At 29.6% G+C, this 24667-nt stretch overlaps 1 protein-coding gene across 1 annotated transcript in view; it reads left to right on the plus strand.

Annotated features, from left to right (window-relative positions):
- Positions 1–2552: 2552 nt before the first annotated feature.
- Positions 2553–24667, plus strand: part of LOC129971356 (peptidyl-prolyl cis-trans isomerase-like) — a 53754-nt gene continuing 31639 nt past the window's right edge. The window contains exon 1 of the mRNA XM_056085041.1: positions 2553–2788. Coding sequence (XP_055941016.1) covers positions 2632–2788 — 157 coding nt within the window. The 5' untranslated portion in view covers positions 2553–2631. The remainder of the gene's footprint in view (positions 2789–24667) is intronic.

Genomic DNA, 24667 nt, shown 5'->3' on the forward strand with positions numbered 1-24667 from the left:
ACATCCACTAAATGCGCAGAATTATCCGTCATAGAAGATAATATCGCATAATTATACTTTTTAGAAAGTTAATAATTTTGAGAAAAATAACTGGTTGGACAAAAAAGAATTGTTCTCATATGTCACTTAATTCTTTCTTTTAATGAATATTGAAAACTAGTCAGTGAAAAAAAATTATTATTAAATTTACTATCATAAAATTCCTTTAGGTCAGCGGAGATTCCCCCCCCCCTCTCTCTCTCTGTTAATAATGCTTGAAGAACAAATAAAAAATGAAGCGATTCAAATAATAAAGATAAAGCAGACTAAATATAGAAATATGAACAGCAAACGGATACGGCGAAACATAAAAAACGTTAAGGAAAATGATTTATCATTTGGCTTTGAGCATAGAGCTGAGCTTTGAATAATGATTTTAGGAAGCTATTTTTTAGCTATTTGGGGGGCGGAGGTGATTTGATTTACAATCCACTTTTTCGGTGGATTAAATGGAAAAATTTGGCACATTATTATTAAATTAACCGATTCTGGTTCAGAACAAATGTTTCTTTCAAGTTCTTTAATTTATAGTAAAAAAACAGCTTGGAACAGACTAATGTAATTTAATAATTAACATTTTGTTCTTTAATCGTTTTTCACAAATTGATCGATGATTTATAAAAATTAAATAAATTATCACAATTAAACGCAATTAAATCGAAAAATTATATTACTTAGTAAACTTATAAATTACTTTTGAAAATTAAATAAAAACAACTTTTACACAATTAAAATTTCATGTTTTACTTAATTTTATGAATTATAGCAAAATTCAATTTTTAAGTTTAGCTAAAAGTGAATCAGGAAATATCATAGAATAATCTAGAGCATGAGATCTTGTGGTCTGGTCGGCTTAGTAATTTAGGATTAAAAATATATCTAAGAAAATTAAGAATATCAATAACAAAAGTGTAACTATTATTGTTTAGAAAAAGATAGTAGTTGGCGAGAGAGTAATTTCAGTATTTCGTAATCAAGCGTGTTAAAGTTTTTTTTTTAATAATACATGTGTCCCTGATCTAATAAGATAGTTTCATTTGTAGTTAACCATTTGAACTTAAATGATGAGTCCAGCCTGTCAATAATGTGTTACTCTAGCCAGAAATTATTGAGGGCTGATAGTTTCTATAAAAAAGTTTCTTTTAATGGAAAAAAATATCCGTAAGTTTCTCAATCAATTCCTCTTCTTAAAACTAAAATTAAATTGTCTGTTTGAGTAGCGATGATTAAAAATAAAATCAGTTCAAGAGGTTAATATAAGCAGTAAATATTTGAGAAGATATTATATTTAATATAATTTTTTTTTCTTTATTGCTTTGTATTTTGGTTGTATAAAAGAATATTCATTATACAAAAAATAATTATTGAAATAATATGCATTTTTACTTAATTCTTTTCTTTTCCTAAAAAAAGAAATTTTGATTCAGTAAACATTTCAAGCAAAAATTTCACATATAGTCAATTATATTCTTTAATGCAGTGCCGATGCATTCCGTATAAAAAGAATGATACCCTTTTATGATTATTTATCTAAATTTGAAAAAGAAAATATCCCTAATTTTTTTTAATTGTTTCTATATTTATTTGTTAGCAACTATTAAAGAACATAGAATTTTCATTTGATCGAACTATTGAAAATAAATTTAATAAATATGGATTTTTAAAACTTATTTCAATTAATGTGCTGAAAACAAGATTTTATATTTAAATATTTCCTATTTTTTAATATTGAATTTATTCATCATCATCATAAATATTGTTTAAGTTCAAATTCACTACCAGACAACAACACAAGTATGAGCCAACATTTCGCCACTCCTATTGATTAACTAACATTTAAGATTTGAAAAAAAAAATAAAGTAGTGCATTGTTATCTAGAATACACAAGTGTACGAAATTTCAAAACATAAGCATATCAGAAAGTGAATGAAAACTCGATTACAAAATTCCATCTTTTCAAACATGGAACAAATCATGTTAAATAAAAGTTCAATAACAGATTAATTACAGTGCTTAATAATGAATTATTGCATAATAGTTCTTTTGATTAGTATACACTCATCATATCGTACCGAATAATCCAAATTTTAAATAAGCTTCCTTTGCAGACTTTTAACTTCCACGAATAGATTCGTGTTATCATAGCGGTCCTTAACGTAAATGGTAAAATGGATGACATCTCACATTTACCTGAATTTCCGGTTTTTGACGCTACTTCCTCTTCTTCATAGATGAAGCATTTCAGGTTAAAGCTAAAAAAATCTGGCCACTTTATATTTATAGCTTTTTTTTTTCTTCTTCTTCTCATATAGCATAAAAAAGAAAAAGAATAAGCCTTGATATTACAGTGACTTCTATTTATTACATTTATATTCAATTTTATACTGGATTTAATTTGCAAACATTTCCTGTGTAAGCCTTAACAGTGAACTTTTCCGAGGTGCTACTTTATTCTTCGCTTTATCGTGTACTCTACATTACTGTCGAGCGAAACGCGCCTCATAAACACAGATGTTTGAACAGAAGCAGTGTATGAAAGTTGTTCTACAAGTTTCAATGTGTAATAGTACCTGGCTGAAATTGAAAGAATAATGTCAAAAGATCCGGGCGTTCCCTGCATTTTTAGACTGTTTCACTGTATCAGATTATCATTGCTACCTCTACTCTGCTTATTTGTCATATTCACACTATACTACGCTCTGCATTATTCGAAAACTCAAATACCCATCAAAAAAGAAGAGCCTCAAGGTAAGAATGAATTTCTTTTCCTGTTCTTTCATATACAATTCTTTTTTGATAAATTGTATATTTATAAATTCAATAAGACAGCATTTCGCAAACGATTTTTTTCTCTTAATTTCTGAAATTTACCAAGAAAAAAAAAAGAAGATATTATTTCAGATTCTTTTGATACAGATAAAAAAAATTAAAGATTCGAAATAAGAATTTTAAAATGCTTCACGTCTTTTAATAGCACATAAAAAGTGTTTATCTAACAATTGAGACCACGAATATGATTTAAAATGTCCGCAATGTAGATTAATTTGTAGGTTTAAACGTATTAAATGTTTTAGAAAAGTTGACAAACTCACTAAATAGTTCAAACTTCAGGGTTTAATTTTCAATTTTATTTATATTAGTTATTAATTTTATAATACCACTGATTTAAAAAAAATTCCATCAGTTATAAATCATTCATCATTTTTAAACGAAATCTAACATTGATAAAACTTAATAAACGGTTATTAGATATGTCATAAGAATTTCAAACTAAAGCGCTTTATTTTCAAACCAGAAGATGCTAAAAAAATAAGTTAAAAAAAATAAAAAAGATGCGTGTGTGACGGTGGAGGGGAGAAAGTAAGAAAGAAAAAGGAAAAAAAGAAAAGTATGGGTTTAAATGTTGCCAGTATTCAGGCGTGCTTTTAAAAAGTCTTTTTTTAACCGCTGCTGATTCTAACACGTTAAAAATGTAGACACACGTGTAGGTATTTTTCGGGAATCAACGATATCTCTGAACAAATGTAAAAGTATAAAAACGTCATCCTTTCTTTCATTCATTTATCGATGATAAGAAATCATTCCAAACGAATGAAACCATTGAAAAAAAAAGTTGTGCAACTCTATTCAAACTTTCACAGTTTTAATAAATAAAATTTATTGCAGTGTATTCTCGAAGCTGTGCGATTTAAAAATCGTCAGTACGATTGCGAGAAACTGATTTAAAAACAAACGAAACGAACACACTATTTCAGCTGCTTTAATAGTTTCCATTTCAAGGACACAAAACGTCATCTTTTTCTGTAGAGGTACCACGTAAAGCAGACGTTAGGGTTCGATGTTGAAATTATTCGAAGACAATCCGCAATGCTATCATTCAATAAATACTCATTTTTTTTTCCTATAACAGAATGACAAGTTTGAAAGAAAAAAAATTATAGAAATTTATGCAAAGTTAGCATTGTTTTGCTTGCTTTATGTATCTGTGAATCGAAATGAGAAGATTATAATTTTATTTATTTTGTTTTCTTAATATCATTGTTATTGAACCGGTTGATGAGGCATGGTTATTATAAAGCAATGACCTTTTTTCTTTTTCTTCCTGTCGAGGATTTTTTTTTTTTCAGATTGAACAGAAAAAGCTTATTAAACTCTCGTAAAAATGGCATAGAATTAAGGTGTAATTACTAATTACATTTGCATGGCTGCTTCATTGCAACATCTTCTATTTTCCTGACATAAGATAAAAATTTTCCACAATTGCGGAATTTTGGATATCGAAGGAAGATTTTATTACAACATAAATTACTTGGGTTTTTTTAAATTTAAAATATGCTTTTATTTTACAAAATTTCTCTAATATTCGTTCTTTAATTTTCTTTTGACAATTACAAAATAATATTTAAAAAAAACAGAAGATAAACAAAAATGCATGATTTTTTTTTTAGCTTCAGGTTTGGTGGAGAATATTATATACCATTATTCTATTTTCGCTGTTTGCTGGATGTCTTTTTTTATTCCTCACTTTTTAAATAAGATTGTCTAGTACTTGTTAATAAGCATTAAACTTCTAATACCTGTTTTTAATAAGTAAATTGTATTAGTAGGAGTAAAAACACTAAAGTGAATTAGAATTCTAAAAACGAGACTACTTAATAATTGTACGTCTCATTCGTTCAAGTAGAAATACTGTCATCTTTGAAAAGTAGTATAATTAAATTATTTTTAAAAAGTAAGCAGAATTTAAAAATTTATTTTAAAGGCACGAATAAATTGAATTTTCACTTACAGTTGAATGCAAACTATATGTACTTTCAAGACAGATGAATTATAACAATGTTGTATGATAGCTACAAAATCGAAAGATATTATCAACACATTTCCAACTTTTTTTATTTTGTTCTTAAAAAGATTTTTTGTTCGGGATTTCATATTCGAACTGCAACACTTAGAGTTCTCTTTTTTTTTAATATTAATATTGTTTATGATAATGAACGCGAAATGTATACCATAGCGCTTGCTCTTTGTGTTAAGAAATAACTTTAAAAAAATCGCTTGGGAAAATATTATCTTTTTATATTTTTGTAGTCTCGAATATGAATGATAAATTTGTTGAATTTAATAGTTGAATCCTTATTTTTGATCCAATTATATACAATATTTCTGCCGAAGATTAAGTTTATTTATTTCTCAAAATTCGAGTTATAAATAAAAAAACAGAATTCTCTTCGTATTTTATAAGATCATAAATTGGTCACTGCTTGTCAAATAACCAGTGCTTTGCTTTTTATGGGTTTGACTTTGACGGATTTTTTGTTAAATTTAAGTTAAAAATAGATATTGTAGAAAGAAATAAGAAAAAGCGTTTGCCGTATATTATTCATTTTTATGCACATGGTTTGAATTCTTATTGAAATTTTATATGCGAATTTACATTAACTTATTCCAATATAAAGAAAATTTCAAGCAAAGATCATTTCTACAAAACCAAGAAAAACAGCAGACTATTAAATTCGCATAACTTTTCTTTTCCTACCCAAATTAAGCAAATCACTCGTTAAAAAGAATTTTATTTTCATTCTAATTAACAAGTTTCAGAAAGGATATTTCCTTCCTGGGCGTGTCCCCATTTTTTTTCCCTCTTATGATACATTTTGTCTGTTGTTGTCTAAGCAGGAAAAGATTAAGCAAGTCATTCAAAGTCATGTGATATTTACTCGAATACTTTCCATTGTTCATATGATTACATAGGAATTTTCCGGTTGTTTTTCTGTTTAGGAAAACCGTCTTCTTTTACACAATAAAATAAATAATGATGTTCTCATTTGAAACTCAATATGATAATAAGTTCCGTGAACTTTTTTGCTAAATGATGAAATGTCGCTGTGGTACTGTGATTCTGGAAATGTAATTGTAGTGAAAATATCTTTTATGGAATAAAATATCATTGAAAAAATCACTCATAACAAGATGCTAGAAATATGTTCATATATTAAAACACATCATTTTGAAGTCAGTTCTAATTTTTATGAGGAATATCTATTTATAATCTTCAGAATTGAATTTAATCCAAATGTGAGCAGTTGGTAGACTTTCAGTAATGATAAATATAGAATTTCTATAGCAGTATACAAACTAAAAGTTTTTATAAAAATCGATGAGATTCCATGGTAAATTTTTCCAGAAACGTTAAAAACATCATTCAACCGTTTCGTACTTAATTAAATGCTATAATTATCAGAAAAGGCAAAATCTCAATCTTGTCCACAAATATTTTTTTTTCTGCAATAGTAAGCACCACATCAAAAATTCGTATGTAGTCCTTGTCATTGACATTTCTTTCATATATTATCTCCTCTGAGGCGTGAAAAATTGTAGATATTTTCATTATATTTAATAGTACTTTTTAATTAAAATATGTTCTACCAGAACAATTCTGTTTATGAAAATTCGTATAAAACCTAAATAATGTTTTGAATTTGTTCTTTGTTTCTAAATAATGTTTTTAAAAATTGCCAATTTTCGAAAAAAAAAAATGAAAATTTATTTAAAAATTATTTTCGTTGGTATTAAAAAAAGTTAATAAATTGTTTTGTATATTATTTACTTCCACCCAAAATTTAAAATAACATCGAATTCAATTGTTTCTCAATCGTTTCCGTTTGAACTATTTGACTTTCTGAATAGAGAATTTAATCATTTATCCTTTAGTGGAAATACTGAACATATCTGAAATAACATAAAATTATCGTTACTTATAAATATCTTTAATATCAACGGATAGACTTCCTTTGCAGGCTCAAAATAATCTTGAAATCGAAATTGATAACAGATTATCTTTATTTGTTTAAGTAGCTTTTAATAGAGAGTTCCAGAAAAAAAATTACACCTACGCTTTTCGAAGATATCGTTTGTTATCTTTATATTATAGATATGTTTAGTTATTGTTTGTTCAGCGGTTGTAAAATCATCTGCAGATTCACCCCAAAACTCGTGCTTCCGCCATTTTCTGGTAATTGATATTTTCACTTCGCTCTAAGAGTAATAAATTTTTTAACCGCTTTCTTTGTGGAAGTTTTCCGAGTTCTAAATTATTTAAAGCTTTCCAGAAAGAAAGGATAAGCAAAGTGCTCTTACTCGAGTAATGCGATAACCGGAAGACTAGAAATTATTTACTGAGAGATAGCAAAAAGATAAGAAAACATCGCTTTCTATGTTGAAGTCACTGACTTGGCAAGAGATCAGCTTCGCTGTTTACAAAAAGAAAACGTGTAAATCTTTCTAAAAGCAGAAAATGCACCTACCTTGCCGGTAAAAGTCTGAAACTCAAATAAAAAAAATCAGCCTAAGCATTCCAAAATTATCCAGAAGTTCTTTAAACAATTTTTTTTACAGTTTAGATCTGGCAATTTTTGAAACAATTTTTGTAATCGTTCGTTTAATCGTGCAACAAATAATCGGCCATTTTTAAGTAATTAATATTTAATGTATAAGATTTTTTTAAATAAAATTTTATAACTGATAGAAGAATAATTCTTTTCATTAAATGCCTAAATATTTGTTTGGACCACAAAATTTGTAAAACTTTCTGAAAATATAAACTAGAACATAAGTCACAATTATTAATAAATTTATATAAAATAATAAAAATGAAAAACATATTTCGAAATTCGCTTTTATAATTGATGAACAAAGGAGTAAGCGGTCCATATTTATGTTTCGTTCATTGGGAAATTAGAGAAATTGTATGATTAAGAATGCAGTCAAATTTCATCCATCCATTCTTTTACCTGCTTATAGCAGAACTTAACTTTCCAACGTAATTTTGCATCCATTTTTTATAAAGTACATAATAGTCATTTTATCATCACTCCAAATTATGGTTACGCTTAATAAGACTTAAAGAAAAGAAAGACTTAAAAAGAAGATGCTTACATTTAGCAATAGGTTGAATTGAGATAAGCCGCTCAGCAAAGTACAATCGCTCCAAAATTTTAGTCTCTGGATCCTGAGACTAACTGCAAATATTGAGAAGGTGACAAAATATCCTAAATATAATTCATAGCCCGCTTGTTTATATAAAACAACTTAAGGGATTGTTCGAGATATCTTAAAATCGCTGTGAAATAAAATTTTAAGTCACCAAATTTTCGTCAAAAGTAGTGATTTATCATATTTTTCCAAATGAGCACAGAATCAATTCCCTGAATTAATTAACACAGTTCATAAATTTCTAAAATGTTTTCTTCCACGCATATATAAATTTTGAGCTGAATCACATTAATGTTTTAAAATCTAATAAGTATTCTGTGAGCTAACGAGTACTTCAAAGCCCACGATTCCTTTGTTAAATGAAATTTTAAACTTGTTGAAATAATGAACTATTCTCACTTCAAAATTTTCAAAACTTTCGCGCAAATATTGCTTTGTGCGCGCGTTCGGATATATGACCTGAAACTACCTAGACCACTGAAGTGAAAAGGGACCTTAGACAGATTGATTTAGAAAATGTTATTATCCCAGTTGCCATATAAAAAATTAAAAAATACAAATTTTATAAAATATAAAATATTTTAATAATATCAACATTCCGTTAAGTGTAATCGATTCGATTCCTATTTGTTTCAACTTAACTGTAATTTAACTGTAAATCTTAAACAACTAATTAAATATTATTATTTATAAATACCGCTCGATCATACACGAGTCATCATAAATGAATAAAAACTCACATTTTCACAAAGTTACTTAAATAAAAATTAAAGTAAATAAATCATTAATAAATTGATAAAGTAAAAAAAATGCAACGGATTATAAAACTAAATTGACCAGATGATTAAAAAAGAATTTCATAATGGCACTGCATTGGGCTGCAAAATGTCCTAATTCGCTACTAAAAATATATAAGTCAAGCGTCATCATCCCATTACCACCCTCCTAGATCCAGTCTTCCAATTCATGTCCATCAGACGGAATCAAAAGAGCTATGAGGAGACATTTATCGATCTAAACGATTTCAGCATTTTTATATTGACTGGAAAAGAGTGAGTCAGCCATGAAGGTCATTGTTAGGTACTCTCAAATATAATTGGGCATTATTCTATTTCCAGAGCACATGGTGATTTGATCTGTTAAAAATTTGTGTAATATTTTCAGCCTCCAATGATTTAAATTTTGAAAAAATTGAAAAAGTCAATAAGTTTAAAACATAAAATTAAATGAGTAAAAAAAATGTTTAATTTTTGAAATTGTAATTTTTTTAATAAAAATTGCATGAAAATATAATGGTGAACAAACTACTCAATTTTATATTCAATATTTTTTTTAATGCAAACGATTTTTTAATGAAATTATTTGGCATCTGCTATGAGCTTTATTCCTTTACTCTATTCATCAAAAATAAAGATTAAAATTGTTTCCAATTTATTTCATATTTGACACTTTTTAATTTATTTTTCTTTTGACAAGAAAAGCAAAGAAATGATTTTAAGATGATTCAGATTATGATTTTTATGTTGTTGTTTTTTTAACTTATGGCAGATGATTTTTTTTCACCATGACAACTGAAGTAGAAATGATGATATCATTCAGGGTTACTTGAGAATAGAATTAAAGTAAACTAAAAGAAACCTTCATGCTGCTGAATTTAAATTCGATCAATTTAAAGAAAACAATGAATTAATGAAGGAAAAGAATAAAATCATTCATGCATTCAGTTTATTATATAATCCTCAACTCATATTTTAACCAAATTCTAAACAATGAGAAAAAATATAAAAGTCAATGACATGTGAATATCATTACTCAAAAAAATATAGATCCGGAAAAAAAAGATTCATATGAATTAAATCATACACTGCTCAACGATTCATATTTGCATCATTTTAATTTTTCAAATGATTCGAAAAAATTAATAATTAATTAAAAAATATCTTAATATTATTTGTCTTTATAGAAGAACATTTATTACAAACAGACTATACTTAAAAATTAAAAATCAACTCTAATCTTTAAAAAAAATTCTTGGATTCCTTACGTTTATTTAAACAGATTTAATTAAATTTTGTGGATAATATAAGGTTTATTTTAAACAAAAGTTATATAATTTTATAAAACTCTTAACTAAGGCTTGGAGAATCACAATTCTTTATTTAAGGTATCCGAACACGTTCGGAGCACTTTTTTAGAAAAACATGGTGTAGACATACTTTAACCATATTTCTGGGTTTAAGACTATTCAAAATTAGTAATAGGATGTCAATATTTGAAATAAATATCAAAATTTTTTGAAAATTGCCATTTAAAAGCATAAATTAAAGCAAATTCTTTAAAAACTTCAAATTGGCTACACCAAAAACTATTACTCTCATCCGAACAAAACTTATACCAAAATAAACCATATAGTTTTCTCTAGGGAATGAAGTACAATCATATGTTTATAATTATAAATAAAAATTTTAGAACCGGTCGAAAAATTTATCATGAAATTTTTAGTAAATTTATGACGTTATTGTTCAAACAATAGGCTATAAATTAAAAAGTATTTCCTCAATCTAAATTCTTTTAATTCATTCCCTAGAAAATAGTATACAGACAAATTCCGCCAAATTTCATAGTAATATGATAATTATATTTTGATTTATTTGATTTGAAGTGAGCAAAAAATAAGAAAAAAAATCAATTTTGAGAAAAATGCATTTAAAGTATACACTAACATGTTTTAACAATAAATTATGTGTGTACGTACTTAAAATTCACCACATTTATAAGTTATACCTTCTTCCTCCTCAGCATTCCATAATTTCTCTTTTTTAACCATTTTATTTTTATCTGACAATTTTTCTGTTTGGCAGTGAATGCCGGCTAAATTCGTATATTCTGTTTTTGTCGAGCTCAGCAAATGCTTTAATTGCATTTTCACTATTATACACCCATTAACCTTAAGAACATTCAGTAATCCAATAAAACCTTCGTAAAAATGTATTACAGACATAAATGCCCCTAATCTGAGGGTACGGAGCTCAACAAAGACATCTTTAGTACACATTTCCACAAAACACCGTTAAAATTCTCATTGGCATTTTTCATTTTGCAGTTAAAAAAAATGTTCCGTATTTAAAACTAAATTTGTGTTTATACAGATTTTTAACATGTTTTTGGTCCTTTAAATGGTAATAATTTTAATATCTCCAAAGAAAATAGGATTTAAAAAAAAACATAAGATATCCACTGACCGGAGGCTAAGTCTTGTTCTTATTTTGGGCACAATATTGTCTGAAATTGAAAATACCCGTTCACTAGCTTGGTTTTATAGTTCCCATGGTATTAAATAACAAATCTAAGTTTTTCGTTGCTTCCTTTATTCGTTGCTTCAAATAATGAAAATTCAACTTCCAGTATCTTTGGATTTGTAAGTACTTCTTCAGGGTCTTCAAGAAATTTATGAATTGATTTTTTCCATGGCTTTATTTAAAAAAACATTACTCTGATGAGAAGTTTCTTTGATTTGCTCTTCATCAGAATCGGTTTCACATAAGAATTTGGAAATAATCTATACAATATCTTTACACCTAATTCAATAATTTCGGTTTTTGAAACTAAAGAAAGTACACTAGATTTCTTCGATGAATTAGAAATGTGCAAATGCAGCAAAAGAGTTGCTAATTCCACTTGTCTTCTTTCTTGAATTCGTTCTTCTAAAGCTTATAATAATTTCAAGCTTATTTCAGTGTTTAAAGTTTTTAGTTCATTTAACAGAAATTCAAATATACCTTCACTTGTAAATAAATTGGCATCTCGTCGCCCTAAGCCTTCAGCTGCTAGACGAATCGGTCCTAACCGATAAAATTCATTTTTTAAAATTTTTTTTCGAAGAAGAAGAAGAAGAGGAGGAATATCTAGGCGTACCGGAAAACCAGTTTTATTAATTTAAAAACCGGTTTTCAAATGGGACAAATTTATTTTAAAAAACCGGTTTTTAAAACTGGGTTTGAAAAACCGTCAAACCCTAATATTCACTTAATACAAATGCAGAAAAAATAGGCAAAAAGTCATGGTATCTTTTAACCATTAATAAATTTAGTTTTTACAGCTTTCAATAAAAGCCCATTACCTCGTTTCCAGCTCATTGTTACTCATCAAAATTCTCACCATTCGATGCAGGTGTTCTTTCAGGTGGGACACTCGCATTTGTCAAATTAATGCTTTTGATAGTACTGAATGATTGTTTACACAAGACCAACTGTTGCTCACAACAGTTGTTTCTCTGCTCTTGTCTCTCTATTAGCCTAACGTAAACAATTGAGACAACGTTGTCAAGACAGTTACTTATCCCTGTCCTATCATGGTGCCCCCCCCTAACAATGATGATATGTGTCTTCTAGATGAAGGATTGTACCGAATCATAGGATCATAATTATGCAGGTATTTTAACATCATGTGTAAATGATGTAAAATGAGGATGTATTTTGCAATGATAGAAAATTACTGATTGAAGTTTTCTTGAAATATTATGGAAAAAAATGGATTTTTTTTAATCAGTTGTAAAATTTATAAAATTGGAGATGATTCCTTTAAAAAATAATCAATTCTAATGTACGATTTCCTTGCAAATTGAATACTTTGAATTTTTTTTTAAATAAATAGTTTACTCAAAAAATTTTCATCATCAGTGAGGGAAATATGTAATCATTAAAGGATCATATATCCGCAGTTTCATCACTTGACGGAAACTAGCCCACATTTGTGTCAAAGAAAAGAGAGAGAGAGAGAAAGAAAATTCAAACCTCTTGTCCAAAATATTGTATTGCATGATATATATATTTTGATTTGATTCACTTGCCTTCTCCTGGATTGTTAGCATGAATCGTTACAACCTGCGCTTATCCATTTTTTTCATGAAACCATTTGAAGAAAGATAATTACTTAAAAGCATCATCTGTAATGATGCGGCTTAGGGAATCATTACCTTCGTTTATAAGAAGTCAGGGCTGCCTGAAAACTTGCTCCTTTGGGCTCATTCGGAGAAACGCATCTTGAAAACAATTGGGGCAATCCATTTTGTACTGTATAGTGAAATAAATAATACAAATAAGATATTCACAACACCTGTGGGTGGCAATCAATCTGTGATTCTTGGAAATCATATCGCTCACCTGCTGCACCAAATCTGTTGTATTATGACCTTCTAGATACGCCTATGTACTATGCTCTTCTAGTTTAGTTTAATTATATTAACGTCCCGCGTTTTTTAAAGCAACACTAGGGATATTTTGGTACGGACCTCGTAATTTTGAACCGCGGTCAGATGACGAGGACGGCATATGAGATTTGATTCAAAATTCGGTTAGAATCTACATTTTAAATGCTAAACAAGTGGGCCAAATTTTATTTATCTAGTTCTTTACGTTTTGCCTTTATCATATACATTTGTACTTGAACAACCAGACAGATGGATTTCCTTCCAAATTCTATAAACCTTTACAGATTTGAGTTAAAGACAATTTATCAAATTTCACCAGTATAATTCAAGGCGTTTTTGCGTTGTCAAGTTCACAGACAGACAAACACATGACGGACATTTATGCCAAAACTTCATTTTTCAAACTCAAGGAGGCATAAAGTGTTGAGTTTCTTCAAAATCTCGATTTCATAGACGATTTTTTTTAGACGATTACAATAATTTAACTATTCTTCGCATACGAGAAAGTAAAAGTCGTTTAAGAAGTGCGAGAATAATGAAATGAAAGATTCTGTGCATTCATATTAATTTTAATAACATACAAACTTATATTTATTCCTCTTTTTGATTTTGCAAAGTATTTAAGAATTCTGCCAACAGATATATTGTATAATAAACAGAGTCCATTTAAAACGCATTTCAGATGTACTGTTTCTTAAATCGTTTTTTTCTAAAATATTTCATAGTTGAAAATGATCATCCAGCAGTACATTTTGTTACAGGCGACTTAAAGTTTCCAAAAGCTCATATAAAGTAAATATTTACGATATTACTTAATATCGTAAATTACTAATATAATTTAAAGTAAACATTTTCGCGAAAATATTTACAATGAATTCTTATAAAGCTTTTATACGTAGTAATTAAACTAGTCTATTGTGCCAGAAATTTCTTTTTTATAGCTAATATTCTGCTATCAAAATAATGATCAATCCGAAATATCTGAAGTACAGGGTGGTCAAAAAAAAAACTTCCCCTATATACGAAACCCTAGCGGCCTATCCGCTCAACCAATCGAACCAAAATTTCAGACATGGTTGTTTGAAGGTATGCGCTGGAGATTGTGAGGATTCTAAACAACGTAGAGCTCACAGTTACGGTTACAGTGAGAGAATTTCGAAATTTTCGAATGGCAACACCCACTTTTTCCTTGCGCAAATTGATCAGCGTATTGAAAAACCTCAAATGGGGTTGGAACGATTGGCGTGTGACGAAAATTAGCGGCGTAAATCATTTACAAAGAAGAGCATTATAAAGGACTAATGACAACACAGAGAGGAGCAGCATTGACGCACTTTGCATAATTCACAGGGTTAAACATTAGCAACGAAATGTCATTAGTGACATTGTATGGATGCAAGATGGGGCTCCTGCATACGTCACCCAATGTGTTCGATCAGTGCTGCAACAACACTTTGGTGATAGAGTCATCTCTCATAACTTTGCGGTTCCGTGGCCACCCCGATCCCCCGACCACACTTCTATGGATTTCTGCTTCTGGGGTTATCTGAAATCTTAGGTGTACACGCCTGGTCCATGAGATGTGTCAGAATTACAAGATATCATAACACGTGTGAAGTTATGCAGATTCCTTCTTTCATGTTACGTTCGACATTGTTGTCCACAATCTTCCGAATGCAATGCGTTGTCGCCTGCGAAGGCGAACACGTTGAAAACCTGTAATTATAACTTTCCACTCCAATAAAAGCTTTTTTTTTCTTCTTTCCTCTCTGTATTGTCATTAGTCCTTTATAATGCTCTTCTTTGCAAACACTTTACGCCGGCAATTTTCGTCACACGTTAATCGTTCCAACTTCATTTGGGGTTTTTCAATATGCTGATCAATTTGCCAAGGAAAAAGTGGGTGTTGCCATTCGAAAATTTCGAAATTCTCTCACTGCAACAGTAACCGTGAGCTCCACGTTGTTTAGAATTATCACAATCTCCAGCGCATATCTTCAAACAACCATGTCTGAAATTTTGGTTCAGTGGATACGCCGCTAGGGTTTCATATATAGGGGAAGTTTTTTTTTTGACCACCCTGTATATATTTCCTTCAGTATTTCTAATTAACTTTCAACCATATGCGTGTGTGTGTGTGTGTGTATGTGTGTGTGTGTGTGTGTGTGTGTGTGTGTGTGTGTGTGTGTGTGTGTGTGTGTGTGTGTGTGTGTGTGTGTGAGAGAGAGAGAGAGAGAGAGATTATTCTCCGATATATTTAAAATATTTAATTAATTAGTAATGATTCGATGTTTTGTGGATTTTCCTTTAAGATGTAAAATTACAGCATTCAAAAACTGACTAAAAGGTGTTTTCCTAAAATAAGATTTCGGTAAGATTTTCTTCTGGAATATTAAAATGATTACTTTTTTTTTTCCTCGGGTTTTTTTTTTTTTTTTTTTTTTTTGCTGGTCGTAGATGAATAATTCTAGCGTCCTCGTCTTTTACTTGCTTTCAAACAAGTTCCCTTTTTAGGAAGATAGAAATGAAAACCATTCTGACTGCCTTCGAATTTTTCAAAATCTTTTACAATAGTTGAACCTCAACAATGTGGATCTTGACATTGGAGAAGATTTTGTATCAATGTGTGCAACAAGAACGCTCTTGGTCTAAGGACAATAGAATTTCAACTGCCACAAATCTTGGAATTCGAACAAAGAAAGTTCTTTTGTCCTTTTGATGGAACTGGAAGGATGTTATTTACTACGAATCCCTTTCTCAAAGTGAAACCATTAATTCTACCAAATACTAAATTCAACTTGATAAATAGAAGATCACTATAGCAGAAAAAAAAATTCAGAATTGGCGAACAGAGAAGGGATCATTTTTTTATCACGGCAATGTAAAAATGCATGCTACATGGCTATAAAATAAAAATTATAACAATTTTACTTGGATGTTCTATTGCATCCTACGTACTATCATTAGAAAATTCTCTCCGTGATAAATAGTTCCAATCCTCAAACGAAACAGTAATGCTCCTCGCTAAATCATTAAAACCAAAAATTTTGGAAAAGAAAAAAAGTGAGGCCTTCTAACAGATGGCATAGAAAAGCGGTTCATATATAATGCAACAAATCAGCGTTAAACAACAAATATGCATTAATTTCATATAAAAAACAAGCTTGTGAAACCCCTAGTGTTTTCAGAGGAAATATTGGAAAATGCCACAATCTAGTATAATCTTGAATTAATTAGAATTTTTTTAAATTTTGATTTTTGATGCTCTATTTCCGTCATTTAAAATACATTTTTGCCAAATTCGGTAGCTCTAAGTCAAAAGGTCTATCCTGTAAAGTGCCAACAGACCCAGAGACATAACACATTCTCTTTTATTAGTGGTAGAGATAGAAATGTAAGATAAATAATGCTTGGCTTATACAGAAACGATAAACAAAAGCAAATAGCAAGTTACAAATACAGTGAACAAGTATGGTAGTTTCGAGTTCCTTTTAGTAATAGTCTTTTTGTTGGAAAATCTTAGAAATATATGGAGATAAATTTTAAATTAAATTATAAATTAACTTTCCCAGTGATAAAAGGAAAAACTAAGGATCAATTCCATAAAAAAAAAAAAAATGGTTTCGTTGAACAAATAAGAGAACTGTTTTTTTTTTTTTTTTTCATCAATGAAGACTAATTTGAAGCTAAAAAAGTGGATAATAAATACGATTTCAGAACATGGACATATGTAGATTAAAACCATTTATATTACGATAGCTTTAAAAAAATCAATTATATCGACAAGAAAAAAGCATGCCAAAAAAGAAACCAAAGAACTTTTTTTTTATATCATCGTAACTTTAATGTACATGATAAGTTTTTTGCCACGCATGAAATTAAATATTTTGACTTGAATTTCACAATGAACTGAATATTACTGATTTCATAAATAAGATTTTATTATTTTTTAATATAAAGCATATTTTATGCATATGTCGTCTAGGCGAAAAATCTGGATGTTATTTATAATGACTAAGTGTCATAGAATAATTAAGCTGTTAAACATTTAATTATATTTAGTTAATTTGCAATCACGAAAAAAAAATTATGTACTTAGATGTGGATTTCGTTTTTATTTTGATTGATCATTATATCTTTTACTGTCACATTTTCAGTTAAAATTTATTTACTTGAATTTTTATTTTAATCTATCGTTTGCATTAAATCTTTTCACCTGATATTTTTAATTCTTTATTATTTTTGTCTCAATTATTTGTCACTCAATTACTAGTAACGATTAGTTTTCAAAATTAACTAGAAACGATTAAATAATTAATAATTAAAAATAAATGTGCTCTTTTATTAATTATTTTAATAATGTCGTCAAATCATAGTGGTAAAAGTCACTTTTAAAAATTACAAAATTCAGTTCAATTCGTTGTTAAATTTCGATCTAAAAGGTACCTAAAATGGTATCAATTCAATAATTTTTGTCGAAAATAATGCAGTACTTTTTGCAATACCTTAATATCTGGAAATCAAAGAATATATGACTTACACCACTGTAACTTTAACCCATTCATGTTTTGATGAATTGTTTTGCATTTTATTCTTTTTCTTTCAGACGATTTTTTTAGGTTGACACAGTTTTTGATTTAATTAATCGTCTGTTTTAAATTGTCTTTTAAAAACTATTTTTCATCTTTCTTCTATTTATCTCATTTATGTCTCTATTTCAATTTTGTTATTTTCGTTTTGTTATGTTATTGTTAAGTGCATCTTTTTCATAATGAATACATTATTTATTCTTGTATTTAAAAAAAAACCTCAAGAATAAATAGCTCAGTATTAAAATCACATTTTATTTGATACACATGTAATTAAAAACTTATATATTAAAAATATCGATTGAAACAAAGAAAATAATATATTAACGAATTCTAGTTCTTTCAAATATTGGTTAAAAAAGTCTTTAAATGCATTCCGGAACCATTGCTGTCAAATTGCTTTCATGCTTGTTTCGAAAGAATTCATTCCGTTGACATAAGCTCTGCTGCGAAGGATTTTTATTTCTTCAGTAAACATCACTGCATTTTTCAAACCCATCATCATACCGTCGTGATCTACATCAGGTGATCAGATACCGATTGATTTAATCATGTGATGGGTGAATAATATATTGCTCTTGAAGTTAGACAGCATTTGAATTTCGAATTTCAAACCCTAAAAAAATTTCCCTCAGTTTGTTCTCAGAATAATTTGTAAAAATACGTTGATTAAAAACATCATTATTAAACGTCATGATAAGCAATGGCATTTGATAAATTACTTGTTTCTGTTCATTTGTAAAATACAGTATTAATATTTTACTATTATAACTCATAGAAAGAAAAATTGCTAAAATTGCTAGTAAAAAAAGAAAAATAATCTACGAAAACTCAGCTTGGAGATTTTTATAAAGTCCTATACTTTAGACCTCTTTGAGTCAGAAAAAATTATGCAATTATGTTTTTCTGTTTGTTTATACGATAACAAATATTAGAAACGAATAACCAAACGAAATTTGGCATGAGATTTTTATGCTATTATTGCAAGTTTGTATAGAATAGTAAGTTTGTATATTTGTTTGTAAGTAAGTATGAACTTGGAACTCATTTTTCTAATTGAAAGACAGTAAGATGATATGGACTATATTTCAGCTATTGTGCTTTAATCTCGGAAAATAAAAATTTTATATAAATTAAACTGCCTTTTAATTTTCATTCTCACTTTTATACAGGGTGTTTCAAAATACTATAAGCAAACTTCAAAAAGCTGTAGAATTGCTAAATTGTTCAGCTTTTGTGCATCGATACAGAGTCGGAAGCGCCATCGTAATGTACCAGCTTTTTGCAACGGAAGCTCGTCAAAGAAGCGCAGTGCTACAAAAGAAAAAGAAAAAACAGTTAAAATACAATTCTCAAAAGCAACTTCCCCTCTAAATATCTTCAAAAATTTTCATTGCATTTTTGTTCTTATCCCTATTTACAAAATATCATACGAAATTTGATACATTTAAGTCATTGCATTGTATTTAGATGCTTCTGAAATTACAGAGCGACAGATGACATTCACTGATTGAATTTGGCTCAAAATTGGATAGGTATCTACACAATAGATGTTAAACAGCTGTTATATTACCATCTAGCTATATTCGTTTTGTAGTCATCCTGTTATTTTATATTCGACAAGCCAGGCAGCCGGATTTCCTCAGAACGAATTTTGCTCAAAATTTGATAGAAATCTACAAATTTGGTATAAAAACCATATACCAAATTTCATCTGTCTTGTTCAAAGCATTTTTGAGTCATCTTTGTCACAAACAGACGGAAAGACAATCAGCCAGTTTTCCAAAAATGTGTTTTTCCGAGCTCAGGAAGGTCTAAAACATGGAGATTCGTTAACATCTCGAATTCGAAATTTTTAAAAAAATTTCACTACTTTTTCTATACTTTGTATTGACGAATTTCCACGTTTCTGACTCTTAAGATAGAACAACATATTTTTGAGAAATATCCGTTTGTCTATTTGTGACAAAGATAATTGAAAAGAGCTCTGAGCTACAGGGTTAAAATTCTTTATTTGTACCAAATTTGTAGATTTTTATCAAATTTGGGGTAAAATCGGTTCAGAAAAAGCTCCTCTGTCTGGCTATTCGAATATAAGTTAAGACGATATCTAGAAAACGAAGAGAGCTAGATAAATAAGATTAGGTGCATGCATATAACATCTATAATATAGATACATGTCAAATTTTAAGCCAGATCCAACAAAGGGTTGATTGTCTGTCGGTCTGTACGTTCAGAAACATATAAATGTGACAACTCAAAGACGCAATGACTTAATTATATCAAATTTGATGTGGGATTTTATGTCTACAAGTGTAGTTTTGTGTCGAATCTTTGTTTCAATCGATTAATAAAAACGTATTTGAAACACAAATTCGGATTTCGGGTGCAATTAACCTAATGCCAGGGATTTATCTTCAAATAATTCGCCAAAGATTACATGATAGATTAAATAAAAGTGCTAAATGCATGCTAAAAGTTAATATTTCGTAACTATTGTAAGCCAGAGTTATTCAAGACATTCTCTGGGATCTCATCTTTATTAGAGAATATATGAGAAAGGTTTGGAAAGACCACTCCCACTTTTTTAAAAACTTTTCTGTTTTTACACATTTTGATTGCTGAAAGAGAGACTTTATGAGACTAGCGTGTTGCCTGCTGGGCTACTGAGGCTCCTGTGTTGCCGAAAATACAAATATGATTCCAAAAAATAAATCTGACTCTGGAATGTATAAAACATTGAGATTCATCAAGATTTTGAGGCGCAAAAGGCTTAGACGGTTACAATATTTTTTTATAAAGCCGTAAAAGACTTTGTGTACCGAAAATTCATAACCAAACTTAACTTTTATAAGAAAATAAAGCTGTCGTCATCATACATATTTATCATCATTTGTCAGTTACTTGGATAAGAAAATCATATGACGAGTACCAGAACAGTATAGCGAAAGACATGCCACGGATTCGAACACACAACCTTCGGGTTCGCAGACCCGCGGACAGGTCCATTAAGCTAACTGGACAGCGGCCGCGCCGCAGTTTTAAAAAATCAATGCATTTCATTTAGTTGCATGCGAAGGATATTTCTCATTTCCAGTTTTTCTTTCAAACCTTTCTCCCTGACTTTTTAGTTAACTTAAATTGGTGATATTAAGACAACTAAAATGCTTTTGAATTGATTAGATGACAAATTAATGTTTGTAGTTCGGTTAATAATATTATCCAACAAAATTGACACTAAGTAGCAGTGACAAATGAATAAGTATGTTTGCTTATCACCACGTTTTTACTTTCTGTCATACGTAGTATAGAGAAAATATCATAATCGTAAAAATTCGAACTAGAGATTTTGACGAATCTCTATGGTTTCGACCTCTTTGAGTTCGAAAAACACATTTCTGGAAAATGTCCGTCCGTCTGTGGTACAGATCACTCAAGAACATTTTGAGATACAAGAATGAAATTTGTTATTGATTATTTACACAAAATTCGTAGATTTCTATTAAATTTTGAACAAAATCCGTTCGCACGAATTCTATCTCGAGTTCAAACTCTCGAGTTCAAATTTTTAGCGATTATAAATGCGTTTTTTGTTTTGTTTTGTTTTGTTTGTTTTTGTTTGTTTGTTTGTGTGTGTGTGTGTGTGTGTGTGTGTGTGTGTGTGTGTGTGTGTGTGTGTGTGTGTGTGTGTGTGTGTGTGTGTGTGTTTAGTATATTTAGTATACAAGAAAGTATAAATGTGGTTTGAAAGTATCACTTTGTACATTTTTTTTTCAATTGTGCCGCATTTAAAACTGAATAAACCAGGAATTATTATTTAATTAAGGGATAAAACGTTACTTTACCTTCTAAACGGTTTACTAGCCGCCGCATATTCCTTCATAAAATTTGTTCATTCTTAAAATAACCTAATTAGTTTTGCTTTTTTGTAAATTTCAAAACAAAATCGCTTTGCAATCATACATAAAAAAGAAAACGAATCTTCTTCATTGATTCCCAATAACTAAGAACTCTGCAAATTTCACTTTACTTTTTCTCCGCCTCAGGATCAGTAGTATAGGAAGTGTTTATGGCGCCTTGGGCATAATAAAATTTCATCTCCCTCGGACATCAGCGTACATAAATTTATATGATATCAGAGGTATGGTATTATATGTCCCTTTCCTCAACATATTTGTTGACAAGTGGCATAAACATATTTATGTTTAGCCTTTACGGCACCCTCTAACACTGATATCTTTTTATACGTCGTCTACTTCTGTTGTATAAAATCTTTCATTCCAAAAAAACGGGGAAAATAATGTTTGATTAACAGAGTTTACATTTATATGCAATCCATCAAAAAGATATTTGGACACTGGTTATTGTTAATAAAAGTCAAATAACACGGAGAAAATATCATTTAACTTGGAAGCATGTCCTTTTTAAAAATATGTAAACTGAAGAAGGGGCCACCAATATATTTATATTTCTATCATCATTAAATTTTTCAATTGGGGCCTTAATTTTTTGTCTTTCAAATCATTCTGAATAATGAGAAACCCCCTACCCTGAGATATAAATATTAGACAAATTGGTTCAAAATAACCGGAAGTATTCAAGAAAAATGATTTAGAGGCTTTTTTCAATTTGTGTAAATGTAACAAATAGGTCTCCCTTCTAATACTTCTCTTCATTCAAGTTTTCATTCAGTCGTCAGTCAATAGAATAATTTTGTTCTAAAATTTTTTTATTTAAAATTTACTGTTAGGAACGATGAAAAACAACTAATTAAGTATAAGAAATTCAAGCTTTTATTTGAATATTTAATTATTTATTAATATTTTTAATAATATTCTCAAAGCATACCGTTCTCATAAGTAAAAAATTTGAAGGAGTTTAACAATTAATATTAATAAAGCAAACGTAATTTGAAAAAATTTCTGGGCAGAATGAAAAATAAAAAAGAATGCTTTTTTCTGAAATATTTCTTTTATTTAATATTAGGAGCTGAAAGTTTCAATTGTTTCTAATTCATCAACCGTTTACACAAAATTACAAAATGTTATACTTTCTAGAGTTGTTTTGATCTGAAGAATGTGGATATGCATTCGAAATTGGGTGTTGCCATATGAAAAAATTGAGTTTGTATAAATCTAAATATGAAGAGTGCCTTTAAAAATTACTTCATTCATAAATAGAAAACATGACGGCTTCCTTGCATAGGGGTAGCGCATCTTCCCCGTTATCTGGGCGTCCCGGGTTCGAATCCCGGATTGGGTATGGTTGTTCTTCATATGTGTTCTATCTGTGAAGTATGTGAATGTGCCCCCATGTAAACAGGAGTTATTCAAGCGAATGTGTGAGTTTCATCTTCATATGAGCTAGAAGTCAGACTTCTGCTCAGGGGTCTTTACCCTCAGAAGCTATTGCAACCTCTTTCTGTGGTAACGCGGACACGACATTATCAATAGAACACGTATTTTAACAACGGCATGCATTTACAGTTTTATTGTGGAATAATTAATTTGGGAATAAGGATTAATGCCCGGATGCTTATTTGATGGACTATATCTCTTCCTTATAAAACAATTAATTAAAAATATAAACCGAGTGTCTTCTTCGATTAATATTGTTATTAATCTGTAATATTAATTTTCTGCAATGTGAATCTCGTCATTGATAAAGAGAATTTTTCTGATATATTTAATGGACTCCATACCATGACTCCTGATCTTGGTGACAAATTTGGAAGCAAAATTGTAGATTCTAAAAACGCAGAGATTTAGGTGATATCTGTATTAGGACTCGAGATCTAAAATTTCATATAGAAAATTCCATATCCTGTAAAAAAAACCTTATAAGCAGCGACAGAGTTATGGCGAAGCAGACAAGTATCTTCTCTTTGGAGGTAGATTGCAAAGCGAGCTCTCTAGCTGTTTGTTGTTGTTATGACTTAATGTCACTATACAAGCCCGCTGACCGTTATCTGTCAGCTATTTAAGCCGAGTGAGCGTCTCTTGCTTTTTCAGTAGCGCCAGCTAGACCAAGAGCACGACTTAGCTACTTTATGCGTCACATTAGCTTGTACAACCCTTTTTTGCAGGTGGGCACATTCACACACCTCCCAGATAGAACACAGAAGAAGAACAACCATGCCCGAATCGGGACTCGAACCCGGAAAGTCCATGTCACTGGGAAGACGGGCTACCCCTAGGCCATGACGCCGGCAATTAGCTGTTTGCTAGTGCTTTATTAATTTTTGCAAGTGCTGTCTTTGTGTAAACGCCAGCTATGTTTTCCTATCTGTGTTTCGTGGGATTTTTTTTTCCGTGGGATAAAATTAGTTGTCGAGCTTGCTGGACTTCTTGGACCACACATCCACCTGGACAATTTCCGATAACAATATAGTAAGAATGTTGCAATTTCCCTAATTAAGAATGCAAGAATTTATTTATGTTAAAAAATATCAAACCGTCAGATGAAAATTTATGAGTTCGTCTGACGCAGATATTAGTGATAAAGGTAAGATATTAGTGATATGACAATAGCAGGCGTGATTGCTGTAAAATCTTGCTTGCTTGTCATAAATATTTTTATAATCATATCGTATTTGAATCAATATGACGGTCATTTTGATCGACATCAGAGCAAGAAATGCTGGCGCCATTATCGTATTCAAAAATTGTATATTAACAAAATGTTCATTAAACTTTATTGATTGCAAGTAAATCTGTCCACATTGATCGCAAATTACCGTGGAAATGCATGACATAGAAATTACAGATAATACGATTATGGTTAAAAAAATTACTCAAATCAATATGAAAATGCTTTTGAAATTTTTGCTTATTTAGA

Source organism: Argiope bruennichi, chromosome 6 (genome assembly GCF_947563725.1).
Source record: "Argiope bruennichi chromosome 6, qqArgBrue1.1, whole genome shotgun sequence".
NCBI lineage: Eukaryota > Metazoa > Arthropoda > Arachnida > Araneae > Araneidae > Argiope > Argiope bruennichi.